Here is a 15585-nt window from a genome sequence, read left to right on the forward strand (position 1 = left end):
ATTAAATGCATATCTGTTTGTATTCAGGCGGAAAAAATGTATTTTCAAAGTGTACCTCAAATTTTTGCTTCCTGCAAGATCGGGAAGCAAAAGCTGGTAATCAAGTGCCTGTTCAACTTACGCACGAGTCGTACGTTTCGTACATTGAAGAAGTCTTGGCACTCTGCCGTCGTGCGAACAGAGAAGTAACAAAAAACCGAGCATGTTTGCCATACCGTCCAAGACATAGGCAAGCTCGCATTCCTCGTCATGGCTATTCACAACCTATACCACAGTTAAAGTCGTTACTTCAACATGCCAGCACCTAGACGAGCTGCAATGCCTCCGTCTTCAGCAAGAGAGCGATCATCGTCCAACTTCTCACTCGGATTTACGAGATCTTATCCAGACCATCACCCGAGAAGAACTTTACCAGCAGAAACAGAGCCGATCCTCTGCTACCTCCACACCAGTGTCACCTTTGCACGTTCGCAACCTTGTCAAGCACTCGCTGGCAGCCATGAGGTCACCAACAGCGCCTCTCAGCTGGCCCACTACTCACACATGCTGATACGACAGCAACGGTGGCTCCGACAGCTTCGGTCACTCAAGCTACACGTTTAATTCTCACATACGCCGATATTGCTGCAATACCACATGCTTTCGCGACCTCTGAGCCTTCTGGCAATGCCTGTGACCATTAGGCTTCTCTGGGAGGCAGAGCTCGTGCTGCGTCCTCGAATTCTGAGTGGCTATATCTCGTTTCGTTTGTTTCTACTGCCGTATACGTGGCAACATATCTCGTTATCGCCGTCCCATTCAGTAGGATTAACAAAGAGGTTATGCTGACCTAGGAAGAAACCACATCTGAAGACCCAATTTTCGTTGCGATAGATAATATATGGACATTCTCGGCTGAATTTTGCCGCCTGCATAGGCGTCACCATCACTCGTCGTACATGTATACGTAGCTATATATGTAAAAACGCATGAAGAAAATGCAAAAAAAAACGGAGACTCCGGCGTGGTAGTTTTGCAGCTCTTCTTCAGATGTTTTAGAGAGAGGGTGGAAGGCAGAGCGTCTTGCTCGTGTTCACAACTATAGATGTTGAGAAAAGACCACGTACACGACGTCAGCATAGTGAAGTTTACGCTGGAGATGGCGAGAGTACCACCAATTAGGCTTGAAACGTTCTATTACGCTTGTAAATGCAAGATCGTGTTTAATCTGTGATCCAAGTGGAAATGATAGAAAAGCGTACTGTCTACCATCATGGCCATGCGATTGTCTTTGCTTGTACCCTTTGTGATGCTTTTACCAGGTGCATGTTCACCCCTAAATGCATCTTTCATCTTTTGTGTGACCACTTTGCACTTCGCCATCGCAACCACACGACAGCGTCACACCTTGTCCCCACCACGTTGCTTCAGGCCAGCTGCATCATAGTGTGCGCAAACTGAGGATAACAAAGTGTCCTTTCACTCTCCTTTTATTTGTGTGGGAATCACATGGGTCGCTTTCCCTTTGTACAAATACGTTAAATCTCTCTTCAAAACCCGTTCCTTCTACTAATCTCCATAGGAGAGTCAACGTTTCTCTCTGATAGAAGGGCTGCACGTCTGATTGTCGCGTGTATTAAAACAAGAGTAAAACGATTTAAGCAGGTACGTCGGTTGAATATAGTCTCCCAAACACAAATGCGTAGGTACCCACATTTTGGACCATTGCTTTTAAAGGCGGAACTTTGAATACTTACATTTCGTGTGCCTACCTGTAGTGCACAAAGGAATTGTTGACCTAGGAACTTGAATACATGCGGTTTCTTGGCGCGAAGGAGAGCATTCATTTGAGCTGTTGAACATATTTATTGCTTTTAAATATTAATGCGCATACATTGTGTCATGACATCTCTTTTAGCAAGATATTATACCAGGTACTGTAGGTGTGTTACCTTCTTCAGTACCGGTACTTGTGGGTTCTATGCTTTCTTCGGCCCCAGGTTTGTGACAAGTTCTGCAAGTACGATGACAAAACAGGACGAATAGAGATTAGCTATCAAACGGTTTCAGCCTACTTTAATTTGAAAACTAATTGTACATATGTTATTAGGGTAAGTTTAATATTACTTCTAATTAGCTGGCATTGTAATTTTTACGTCCAGGCAACAGCTCCGGACAATACATGTGACTTCGAAAAACATCATATTCTTCCGCTTAAGCAAAAAACAAAACAAAATCAGTTCGAAGCGGCCCTTACGTAGACCAATGATTTGGGCTTCACCAGACCCACGCTTTTCTGCGTGTGACTCAATCTGCGTACATTGTCGATTTGGTGTGTTTTTATGTTGTTGCATTTCACTTTCAATTAATTTGTTAAACTTAAACCTTTGCCACTGAACAAAATAGCCGACAGGGTATTGTGGAGGTTAGTTGTAGCTTTTTGGCAGTACTTTAAATGTGTCAACTATTTTAGAAGTTCGGTGTAGAAGACGGTGTTCCGCATTTTTATGACTGCAAAATAAAAAGCAATGCTCTTCATTGTATGTAAAGAATTCAGTTTTTAAATATTTGCTTGGTATGAACGATAACGTGTCCCAAGCCTATAGGTACAGAATCTTGATTGGACTATTTTAATTATTTATTTGTTGTCATCGGCGCGTCTCAAGTTTCTGATCAGTTTCTTGAACATTGCTTTTCAAGCGCGTTCGTTATTGTTTTAATGTTAGCACACAATCTATCTATCTATCTATCTATCTATCTATCTATCTATCTATCTATCTATCTATCTATCTATCTATCTATCTATCTATCTATCTATCTATCTATCTATCTATCTATCTATCTACATTTTTAGCCGTTTATGGCTTAGCACTATCGTGGTCGTCTTCTTACCCTAGTACAATAAAAAATTAATCGAAGGACACTCGTACTTGACAAACTTAGCAGTTTATGACATGAATAAATTTACATGGCTGTTGAGTATGTGCTGGAACCGTTTCCGTCGTTCACAAGTGGCCTATACTCGTGTACCAAGACTCATAGAACATGGATACGCACCCGACCATAGCTGACTGCACTCATTTTATCTCTTTATAATGTTTCTACCTCCTGCACAGGTGATTTACAGTCTATAGCAACTCATTGATAAGACGCTTTTTGTAAATCTTCACGGGATAGCCTAAATGATCCTGCATAGCATAAACTCCAGTGCCGATATCTTGGCGATAGCGGTGAGCCAAAATATCGTTCGATAATAAAAGCAGTCATTGTTGGCGACAAAATATAATGCGGACTTTACATACAATTCAATACAGTTTTTTTGAAGAAACATCTTGTTTTAAGAGACCAATGAAAGCCTGTCTCTTACTGACATGAGCCCTTTAAATTTACATTGGCTGGCATGTAAAACATAGGCATTGTGATTTCTTATAAATATGAAAAATGTAAAGTGCATAAAGGCCTATATCACACTCTTTAAGATGGACGCAAGCAATTGAATGCAATCACCCATACCAAGCTAATAAATAAAGACTCTAACAAGCAAAACATTTGCCCAATAGTCCACTTACAATACAGAATGTAAGACACACTTTGAAAGTATTGCAAGACTTCTACATAATTTTACAATATCACGTAAATACTGAAATAATTTCTAAGTAGTAACATATTCAGGGCACAGGACAAGGTAGTAAGTACATTCAAGCACAAGTTTTTATGCCGTGCTTCGTGCTACCTTTTTAAAATGTTCCCTGATATAGCTGAGCCTGTATAGTAGATGCAAGATTTTGTATTAACAGGTTTGCTTTCCGTATGTTGCACCGAATAACGGTTGTTTATACTGCCGAAACTTAGATCAAGCATCACTTGAGTAACAATGTCCCATATAACAGGCCGGATATAGGATTCTATAATTGACAGACAGGATTAATTCAATTTTCTCAAAAAATGGAGGAGACCTATATAGGTTGCATATTTTTACACTGTGCAGAGCGTTCTTTTGTAAAACCTACATCCTACCTAGGTTAATTTTCGTAGTGCGCCAACATGAAATAACAACGTCTATATGAATAAACTAACCATCAATACTGAAACTTTAGCCATTACGGAACAAGGGGGGCAAAAGTTTGCATAAAACAGACAAAACAGAAATTCTTCAACACATACTTATATGTACTAAGTTTAATTTTGTGGTCAAGCTCATGGTTTCTTGAAATAGTAACCCCATAATTTAATCAAGGCGACATGCTGGGTCTCATACTTTCTATAATAAATAAAATCTTGGTAATGTTCGCCCTCATTTCCCTCCGAAACTAAATAATTGTACCTTTACTAACTTCTAGTTGTAGTTGGTTTGCGTCTAGCTGAAATGATAGGTCAAGTGGTCGTACATTCTCGTGTCTACATTTTTTACCCGGCTGCCAGAGAAAAACAAGCTCGTATCACCAGCCCACGTCATTTGAGGGGAACCTTCAGGCACTTTGACTATCTTTTATCTAAGTGTTAAAGAGCAGGCGGCATAGAATAGAACACTGTTTTAAAACCAGTTTAGCAGTTGTAACTCAAATGATTTCTACGAACAGACGTAAACTGTAACATTTACAAAACCTCGAATGCCATAAGATGGTAATTTTTAAAACAGTACGTCAAGCTTCACAGAGTGAAGTTTTCTTCCAAAATCCAGAACGTTTCCTAGGCTGACATTCTTCCGTCCCTCTTCTGAGCGATTTTTCCGTAATGTCATAAAATGACGTTTCTGTATGTTTCTCCTGGCGAAAGAAGAATGAATCACTAACACGTAATTGAATGACATCAAGAAATAGTTATTCTGTTTTTATGACGTTGTCCAACACTGTCGCGAATGCTTTAAATAACGCAATTATGTCTGCCTTTGCTGCGTGTTCTACCCGAGGGCTACACCAATTATGTTTGCGTGACTGCAACTGTGGTTTACCTTCAATTGACTTTCAACTTCGCCAGCCAGACTTTGTGAGGCGAAAAAAATCGCATTTTCTAACACTTGATATTTTTGAAATATCGGTATAAAAATAACTTCATGCGAAAACAAGTTTGTGAACAGCTTGACTTGAAGATTGTTTCAATTTTTTATGCATCTTCTTTGAGCCCAATCGAGAACATGGAACAGCCTCAATGTAGCGCGAAAAGAGTCACATCTGTTCTCAACAGCAGTGAGTGTTTTTGTGGTCGTTTTTCACCCATGAAGATTGCTATAATATTTTCTTATGCCCTAAGCCTCCCAAGCCAAAAATTCAGCATGTAATCTGTATCAGTAATTGTTTCACTTAATAGGATACTCTCCAAATTGTTTCGATGCCTTGTTTCATGTTTTGCGTTTTACTCAGGCCTGAATTAAAAAAAAAACATTCTGCTTTAGCACCGTGCACCAAATTGACCAAAATCTTTGTGTTATATAGCTTTTAGTATAAAGTAATGAAATAAATACGTAATTTGTTGTACTGACGTTGGAGTAACTTCATTCACGAATTGAAAAATTTGGGTGAGCTGAACTTCGCCCCCTTTTAACGGATCACGAACACACCGACACCACCCCCGTAATTTTCTATATGCGAACGCTGTAAGCGACGACAAACGTAGACGTATAATAATGTAGACAACTAACAGCATCTGTGGCTGAAATACTGAAACAAAGAAAAGTACTTTTTTGTTTAAGTTACAAAAGTCGGTACAGTCAAAATGTCGCGTTTTGCAGCGTGTCTCATTTTACCACACCCTACCCCATTATTGTCGCGGGATCTTGACGATGACGAAGGCTGAGGTAGTTCGTACAAATTGAAACTGCTTATTTGGCCAAACTTCTGGCGACTAAAAGGAAAGTCAGATTACAGCAATATACACTGGGGGCGATAGCGGTGAACAGAGCATCTGCTTTTGACAAGCGGTAATGAGCGTCGGCATTTATACACGTGCCATTCAATGTTCCAGCGTTACCACTAGCAGCCACGTATTTTCCAGAACAATTGATAACGTTCGCGTTGTACACGTCATCACATCGGAAGGTTCTAAGATTACCTCGGTGGCTCTTAGTTCATTGGTGCCGTCAGCGCAAGGCAGCACTCAAACGTTTATTGGGGCGATAACAAAACTTTGTGAAAGAGTGTGGCAATACTGATCTCCACATTGAGATAAATCTACAAGCCACTAATGAAACGTTTTGTTTTTTTTCCACGTTGATGTTTTAAAACGTGGCGTGCACAGCTTCGGCTGCACAAATACTGCTTCAGATTATTCAGGTTTGCGTAGTTCATGAATAAGTCTATTCGAAGGGCACAGCAGATTTTTTTTCTTTTTCTGATCAGGTGTGGTTCACACAGTACGTCGGCGGTCTCTACATGCCAGGCAGCTCAGGGCCACGGCCACTTCTCGAGACTATCTGATCAGACTGCGCTTCTTCATGAGGTCCGGGTCTTACACAATGGCTACCCGCTGCTTTTCGGAAATTGATGACTACATATGGTCTCCGGTTTTCACACGCAATCTCACATCATACGACATTGCGTGTGCTGTATTACAGTACATTCAAGCGTGTATGGAATTCGTAAGTGAGCATGGTGGTCAAAAAGCATACTAAAATGAAGCAATCGATAGAATTACATTGATAAATTGTAGTCCGAGATCTCTAATGCTGTATTTAATTGCCATTTTGTTTCTTAGAGTCATAACCAGTGTCAATAATGCATCTTTAAATAAAATCTTTGCACTTTGAAATCTGATGTCAGGAATTCCAAAGGTGACATTTTATATTTTCGTGGTATCAACTCAATGAAATGACAGATGGTTAGTGACCCCTCATTGTACTTCATTCTACCAGATTGTAAAATGCGTGTATGCTAGCAGACAGTATTAAAATTATCGATGTCATGGTATTTCATGCACCAATTCGACGGTAAAATCACTGCGCGCATTTCAATTTAATGGTTTCTCCCCCAACAAACGTGTGCTCGAGATAGGGGCCGTGTTTTTTGTATTTTCAAATAGCAATTTACTATATTATGTGAAAATCGTGCTTCTCACTCACATCTCTTTGAGATGCCATGATTGTCACAAAAGGTGTGCTGTTTCCTGAAGGTTACTGCGTCTTTCTCAGTTAGGCAGTGGTGAGGTTTCAAATACGATCTGCATTGTAGCGTGTCATGTTTGAAAATTCATACTTTCCAGGAAGGTTGTCCTGCCTCCTAAACGCGTCCCATGCGAAGTCACGTTAGACATGTGCGCTATAGTGGAAGTGGCGGCGGCTTCATTTCGCAGCAGGGACACATGAGCTAAAGTCCAAATAACGCACATGTCTATAAATTGCTTCTTTCTTGCTGTAAATAAGTCCCTATTTTCATATATAATTTCAGCAAGCTGTCTGGCTATTAGTCAGGAATATTCATTCGAACGCACATGTTCACATCGAAGGATATGACATTTTCAGCTGCCACAAATACTTGTTTTTTTTTACAATACTGGCCCTCATTCCCTCTCTATAAAATCACTGCTGACTGTAGTTGCAGCACGAACTAAAATGTTTATTGGCAGCATCCCTGCATCATGTTTAAGGTCCTCAGCCGTAATTTCTGCGCAGTTACGCTTGTCTTGTTTTTGGTCATCCGACATAGTGAATTAGATGCATATCTCTTAGAATGCTGGCGTCAAAAATGTCATTCCGAATAGCGCCTTGGCTATTCATTTGTTATTCAGACAGTTCTGCAGCTTGAGCATGTCTTAAGTATCGTTCTCCTAATCCCAAGTTTCCTAATCTACAACTTTTCACCCGCCAATTTAGCAAGATTGGGATGTTTGAGCTGGTCCACATTGACTTGCTTCGATAGGCTCCTCCAAGATATGGTGTAACGAAGCTGAAGACCGGTTGCGTGGAAGGGCACTCTGTGAACCCTATGACAATTTTGGTGGCCTTTTAATGTGAGGGTGTCCAGTTTCTAGACTTGTGCATTCCTGACGCTTAACTAAAGGGTTTTGTGGGTTATTCTGCTGGTGATCGTGGCTTCCATCTTTTTGTATGTGTCTTGACTTTTAGGCAGTGTCTTTTTCTTACCCATCATACCGATTGTGCGAATTGAATAATCGTAATTCTAGTTTGGGTAAAGTGACTACTACCAATCCATCCTTGTTTGTGCATAGGCTTATGATTCTCACCGAGTCTTTAGGCATTTGAACTTGGTTGGGGAAGAGCTCTCGTTCTGGCATGTCACCTTTTAATGGTCGTTGTTTTGTTCGAGCTCCTGATCTCAGAATCTAGAACTTTTCTGGCATGCCCGACAGCCCACTTGCCTTCACGTAAAATATGTTCGATCTTCCGCATGTCAAGTGCATGATGTTGATTAGTAGGGAGTCGCGCATTGTTCATATAAAAAATTTAGAAAAATGGGACGCACACAGTCTTTGACGAGCCGTCCCGCTTATTTAACCCCACGCCTCTCCCATTCTTCGCAGCTTTTAAGAAGCACCAAACAGTGCTGCTGCTACAAATCCCTTTCGTGTTTTGTACCCGATAAAGTGGGCCCGGGGGTATAGCCACGTCAGCCAATCGGATAATGAAGCACGTCTAATTACCAGTTTCCCAATAGGTAATTCTGGTGCTCAATCTGTCTCGCTACCTTTTAAGCGATATTCTCAGTGGTATTTCCAGTCGCTCGCACCACTGCCACTGTTATCATTGCCAGTAACGCCCTATTTTTGTGAGGCGTGGCTTTCCCAGTACAGTGTTTCTCTAAACAAAACACTATGCATAATTATAACGCCTATTTGCAAAGGAAAATAGTTTTCAAAGGAAGTAATTCAGATGTGTACTCTGTGCATACACAGACGCATGCGTAGACATAGTACACACGCGTGCACGTGAACTGAAAACACTACAAAAACTCACAAGCAGCAAAAACTTTTTGTTCCAGTTCGAGGAGTGTTCCTGCAAAACAAAGAATAATAAGATGCAGACTTACAAGAGTTTCTTGACAACTTTAGTGAAGTCCTCCGTTGTAAGAGAGGAAAAATAATCAATCGGTTCGGCGCCACACCTTGGAGAAAAAAGCCGTATTATCAATTTCTCGTTGCGAAGTCATAAATATATGTATTGAGATGTTATCGTTTTTCAATAGTTTGCCTCATCCATGCGAATATATGCCTGAAAGATTATGTGATATTTACCATCAACATTATAATTAGTTCATTGTACCATATATATGTATATATATATATATATATATATATATATATATATATATATATATATATATATATATATATATATATATATATATATATATTACTGCTACAATGCAGGAGTTGTCCCAATGGGTTTAGAAGGCACTGATCAACAAGCACATGTATTCCCATGACGCATGATTGCATTGTTCACAATCGGAAAGTGTTATAAAACATTCAGTACAAGATGTAGTCACATTATTTTTACGTGCTCTTCTATATGAAGAAACCTAAAATCCAACTCATTTACTCACATGTACGCTAGGGCCGATGCTGCTCGCCAAAAATAATCTGGCTTTGTGTAGAAATGGCGCACGATGGCAGCATTTGGTTCGCTTGTGCATAAGGTACCGTTTGTTGAGGCCACTGCCAAGAAAAAAAGCTGTCGTTATGCTTTACATGCTATTTAGGTAGGCAATTTAATGGAGAGAGTTTTTCTGTTTGCATAAGTTGCAGAGCTGTCAATAATTTCTAGGTAAATGCTTCGATATGCAATAAAATTTTGCCTGTATTCACTCTGTGGATGGCTGCAAATTGAAAAAAATACAATACTCAACACTGCGTGCCTAATAGAGAGCCAAAAAATAGCGATATGCGCTTGCACAAAAACTTGGTAAATTGGCACAAAATGATCAATGCACAAAATTTCTTTCTTGCAATGTTGCGGATGTCTTAGAATAACAGCGCTGCAAGTGCGTGTAATGTGTATAATGCGTCACGCACGTAGAAACTTTATTTGATGCATTCTTGTACCATCACGCACACCTCGCCGCAGTGGTTGAGAATCTTGACGGATTTTTGTGTCCTTCTGGTAAGACTGCATAGAGTACGAAAATAATGCAGCTAATCAAAAGGCATATGTGAGCACCACCGGTAATACTAGAAAGTTGTTTGCGTGATGTAATAGAGTGCGTTTCAGCAATGATCAGTTTATTCGATGGCCAACGAGCCCCGCTGTGGTGGTCTAGTGGCAAGGTGTGGGGCTGCTGACCCGCAGGTCGTGAGATTGAATCCCGGCAGCGGTGGCTGCGTATCAGATGGAGGCGGAAATGTTGTAGGCCCGTGTGCTAAGATTTGGGTGCACGTTAAAGAACCCCAGGTGTTCGAAATCTCCGGAGCCCTCCACTACGTCGTCTCTCATAATCATATGGTGGTTTTGGGACGTTAAACCCCACATGTCAATCAATCAATGGCCTACGACTGTTCAGAATGTATTCAGCGTAGAACGTGTTGTGCTTGAAAATGACCATTCATTATCGGCGCACATGTCTGTCCGAGTAAAACGTTTCGTATTTTTAAGTCCTGATCAAACGTTCTCCATCGTCATGGCCACGTCACAATATGATTGTCTCTATAACGCATCTGTGTCTGTTTCTTTTTTTTAAGGTTTAAACACCTTGTTCCCCACGCAAGCTTTTTTCTACGTTGGCCAACTCACCCTTTATTCCTACGTCTTTTGACTAGCCATAGCGGCCCACAATTCGCGCGTGAAGCCTTATTTTGAACGTTTCATTTGTTACACCACAAAATATTTCTATTACCAGTGCCTTTATTATGCAAGCACAGTATAACACCCGTGAAGTTTTGAAGCTTTGAAATTTCTGTTGAAGACCAGTATTGTAGTTTCGTTCGCATACCTGTTCCACGATCTCTAGTGTGTGCAGTCACACCTTCAACTTCTGTCAATCTGTGCCTGGTTGAAAGAAATAACAGTAGTTAGATTGTATACTGAACAGGGTGTTCTTATGAAAAACGATACGTATGCATCAAGCTACGTGCAGCCGGTAATGCCCTGACTGGCATTTCTGAAGACTTGTGAGGGCTAGGTCATAAATTCTAGTTATGACATGCTAAGAAATTTATTTGAGTTATGAAGAACTGACATCTTACCCTAAACAACTCTCCTTCTTCCTTAATGAAGAAGGTTGTTCAAACTGCAATATGGTAGGAAGACGATGTTCCTTCGAAAAGCATTGAGTTGTGCGCGAAGATTGCTTTTCTTTAGGCATTTCTTTAGGCTCTTTCATTATCACATGACGCTGTGGTGAATGAAGAGACGTTAAGGGGCTCAACATCGCCAGATCATGCGTAAATAAAGCATGAGCCAAGGCCACGTATTGGGCACGACTGTGATTGGTCTGATTGGAAAGAACGCTAACATCATCCTAATACATAAGAAAGGAGATGACAAGGACTTGAAGAATTACAGGCCGATTGGCTTGCTCTCTGTAGTATACAAGCTATTTACAATGTTCATTGCTAACAGAGTAAAGAAAACATTAGAATTCAATCAACCAAAGGAAAAAGCAGGATTTCGAACAGGCTACTCAACAATCGACCACATTCATACTATCAATCAGGTAACAGAGAAATGCTCAGAATATAACTAAACGCTATACATCGCCTTCATAGATTACGAGAAGGCGTTTAATTCAGTAGAAATATCAGCCGTCATGCAGACACTGCGGAATTGGGGCGTCGATGAAGTATATATCAAAATCTTGGAAGAAATCTACAGGGGATCAACTGCTACCACAGTGCTTCATAAAGAAAGCAACAGAATACCAATCAAGAAGGGTGCAAGGCAGGGGGACAATATCTCCCCAATGCTATTTACCGCGTGCTTACAGGAGGTTTTGAGAAGCCTAGAATGGGTACAGTTAGGGATAAGAGTTAACGGAGAGTACCTTTGTAACCAGCGCTCCACCATTCACATTGCATTGCTGAATAACTCACGGGACGAATTGCAACTCATGATTACGGAGTTAGACAAGGAGAGCAGAAAGGTAGGTCTTAAAATGAATCTGCAGAAAACGAAAGTAATGTACAACAACCGCGGAAAAGAGCAGCGCTTCGAGATAGGTAATAGTGCACTTCAAGTTGTAAAAGACTATGTCTACTTAGGTCAGGTAATAACCGCGGAGTCGAACCACGAGATAGAAGTAACTAGAAGAATAAGAATGTTGTGGAGCACACTTGGCAAGCACTCTCAAATCATGACAGGTAGATTGCCACTATCCCTCAAGAGAAAGGTGTATAACAGCTGTATCTTGCCGGTACTTAGCTACGGAGCAGAAACCTGGAGACTTACAAAGAGGGTTCAGTTAAATAAAGGACGACGCAGCGAGCAATGCAAAAAAAAATGGTAGGTGTAACCGTAAGAGACAAGAAGAGAGCAGAGTGGATTAGGGAACAAGCGGGGGTTAAGGATATCATAGCTGAAATCAAGAAGAAGAAATGAACATGGGCTGGGCATGTAGCGCGTAGACAGGATAACCGCTGGTCGTTAAGGGTAACTAACTGGATTCCCAGAGAAGGAAAGCGGGTTAGGGGAAGACAGAAGGTTAGGTGGGCAGATGAGATTAAGAAATTTGTGGGTATAAATTGGCAGCAGCAAGCACAGGACCGGGTTAACTGGCAGAACATGGGAGAGGTCTTTGTCCTGCAGTGGACGTAGTCAGGCTGATGATGATCATGAAGATGATGATGTGATTGGTCTGGACTTGTCTTCTTAAGGGACCGAAGGATAGAGTAGGAACGAAATTGGAGAACTATAGGTGTGCCAACTTGATGTTTTATTAATTTGTGGTGGGGGAAGCTCCCTGGTATAGGTAGTGGGAGACAGTTTTGTAGAAAGTACACAACGGGCATTTTTTTGTGGTTGACGTCGTTCCGAGTCTCATTACATCCGTCTGCGCAGTACGTGAAATCCTCGGTGTATCGGTGCTGAAACCTACTGAATGCCATATTTATTATTTTCGTCATATTTCTGCCTCTTAGCACCCGTAGTTTGTTCAGGCTAGCTTTTCGAGAGTGCTAAATGTGTCAGAATATCCAGTTATACAAAAAGGTGCAAACAACTTCCAGGTCATGTCAGAAGATGTCTTACCAAATTTATTGGGCACTTATCTTCAAGTTAGCACTTCTCTTGCTATCTTCATAAATGTGCATAATCTGCTTACTGAATAAAATGAGTTACTGAAGCAGTTAACGAAACAAAAGACTACGGTGTGTCTTGACCTTTGAAAACGGTTGTCCAGTGCAGACACACTTATGCTTTCAGGAAGACAACGGCTCTTTGAGCACCGAATTTGCTCTCATATGCGACAATATCGGTAAGTCTAAGCCAGATCAATTACGAAACGTAGTCAAAACTAAGGGGAGAACACAATTTTTTGTACCAGTGTCAAGTGGCAAAACCTTTTTTGACGCCTGTCTCACCGCGGTGGTCTAGTAGCCAAAGTGCTGTGCTGCTGACCCTCAGGCCGCAGAATCTGATCCTGGCTGCGGTGGCTGCATTTCCAAAGAAGGAAAATAGGAGGAAAAAAACGGCAGGGAGGTTATTCAGCCTATAGCAGCCGGTTTGCTACGCTCTGCATGGGAGGGGGAGGGGGGAGATGAAAGATAAAGAGCAGAGAGGGAAGAGAGATAAACACAGCACATCTGGCAGCGCACGCGCGCACTCTCAATCATAGCCCAGTCTCGTCTTTCGCGGTGTTTGACATTGTAGTTACAGCTGCTTCTTCAAGTCCGTGTCGCGTAGGAATTTCAACAGAGTTTTTGCCGCCTTCTGTTGCACTGTCTTCTCTCGGGCACTTGACAGAATAGTGTCCACAGATATTTGGCTGTTGTCAATGCGCGCAAAAACAGACGCCAGTGACTGTCCCTGGGTGTCATACAGCGGACAGTTGCACAGGATGTGGTGTAGCGTCTCTTCGCAATGACAGGCATCGCAGAGAGCATTGTCGGCCATTCCTATAACAAAGCAATAAGATTTTGTAAATGCCACTCCTAGCCATAAGCGATGACGAAAGGTGGCTCCTCTTCGGTCGAGCCCAGTGGGCATGCGGAGAGCCATCAAAGAGAGCAGGTGGTGTTGACGATACGTCTCGTTGCTTGGTGGGCACCATACTGAGAACGTGATTTCACACGCAAGTCGTCGAAGATTACTGGAAGCATCGGTCCGCGAAAGTGGTATGGCTCCTTCTCAGGATCCTTCAAGAGCTGTCCGCACGGCAGTATCGGCATGTTCGTTCCCTATGACGCCGCAGTGACTTGGCAGCCAATGAAACATCACATGATGCCCTTTCTCGTGTAAAGTGTGGAGAAGGCGTCAAATTTCAAAAACAAGCTGTTCATACGGCCCACGAAGCAGTGCTGAAAGCACAGATTGTAGGGCAGCTGAAAATTTACCATTGAGTCGCTGAAAATTGACCATTGTTGCGGTGGTTCCCGATTGACCACACAAAGTGCAGCACGCAAAGAAGCTAGTTCTGCTACTGTTGATGCCGCGGAGTGGCCAGTCCTAAAGCTGTTGGTAACACCTCTTGCTTGGACAACTACTGCATCTGACGAACACTGACGGTTCATGGAGCCATCGGTATATATATATATGTTTACTGTCTGAATATTTCTCGTGCAAAAGACGAAGAGACAGTTGTTTCAGCGCGGTCGATGAAAGCTCAGATTTCGTCCGGATGCCTGGTACACTAAGATGCACTGTTGGTTGAATAAGAAACCAAGGGGGTATCAATGGTTTAGATGCAGGAGTGGAGCCCGAGAAAATTGTTTCGTTGTATTTCACAATCATTTTAGCGAACGATGCTTGGCGCCTCTCTGAAGGCAACAGTCCAAGGTGATGACAGGGAGCATGTGCGAAGTGTCTGATAAGCGTTCTCAGGACTTCTACGAAATTGTGAGTTTGTACTGCATAGTCACCAGCAATTGTAATTGTTGCCTCTGTTGACGTACATCTGGGCAGACCAAGGCACTTTCTCAGTGCTCGGGCTTGTGCTGCCTGTAGAACATGAACATTGGTCTTGCAGACATTGCTAAGCATGGGCAAGCTATATCTCACGAAACTGAGAAACAGGCCTCTGTAGAGTTTCATTATTGCGTCTACTGACATCCCTCACGTTTTCCTGCCAGGAACATGAACAATTGGGAAATAGCGACCAGGCGCTTCTTCATATAGCCGACATGCGGACTCCAACAGAGGTTCCTATCAATAATGAAGCCCAGCAACCGGTGGGTTCTGGCGTAAGAAATCGGTCGCCCGCAGATTGAGATGATATAAGAGGTCATTGCTTTGCAAGTGAAGGCCACCAGCGCGCAGTTTTCTCGTCATATGCTGAGACCTTGTTTTAACAAGTAGTTCGCAATCATAGTTGCTGCTTTTTGAAGCCGAGAACGTATCTGAGGACGTGTGACTGCCGACGCCCAGACACAGATGTCGTCTGCGTATATTGAGCTTTTAAAGGTACTTCGCAAGTATTCAGCAATGTGCAAGGTTGAATAGCGTCGGGCTAAGAACTCCGCCTAGAGGAACACCTCTGGAAGTATACCATCGCGTAGTTGGGCCATCGT

The 15585-nt window shown here is 42.0% G+C and overlaps 1 protein-coding gene and 1 long non-coding RNA gene across 4 annotated transcripts in view; one reads left to right on the forward strand and one right to left on the reverse strand.

Annotated features, from left to right (window-relative positions):
• Positions 1–1825: 1825 nt before the first annotated feature.
• Positions 1826–15585, reverse strand: part of LOC142768915 (uncharacterized) — a 105009-nt gene continuing 91249 nt past the window's right edge. For 2 of the 3 annotated variants that reach the window (XM_075871467.1, XM_075871466.1), the window contains 4 exons: positions 10857–10912; positions 9474–9585; positions 8958–9032; positions 1826–1993 (listed from right to left, as the gene is read on the reverse strand). In XM_075871467.1, coding sequence (XP_075727582.1) covers positions 1894–1993; positions 8958–9032; positions 9474–9585; positions 10857–10912 — 343 coding nt within the window. In that variant the 3' untranslated portion in view covers positions 1826–1893. The remainder of the gene's footprint in view (positions 1994–8957; positions 9033–9473; positions 9586–10856; positions 10913–15585) is intronic. The other variant, XR_012885545.1, reaches the window with a different exon arrangement.
• LOC142768916 (uncharacterized) overlaps positions 4861–15585 on the forward strand; it is a 32968-nt gene continuing 22243 nt past the window's right edge. Inside the window, exon 1 of the long non-coding RNA XR_012885546.1 lies at positions 4861–5165. This is a non-coding gene — a long non-coding RNA (uncharacterized LOC142768916). The remainder of the gene's footprint in view (positions 5166–15585) is intronic.

The sequence above is a fragment of the Rhipicephalus microplus genome, chromosome 8 (assembly GCF_043290135.1).
Source record: "Rhipicephalus microplus isolate Deutch F79 chromosome 8, USDA_Rmic, whole genome shotgun sequence".
NCBI classification, from domain to species: domain Eukaryota; kingdom Metazoa; phylum Arthropoda; class Arachnida; order Ixodida; family Ixodidae; genus Rhipicephalus; species Rhipicephalus microplus.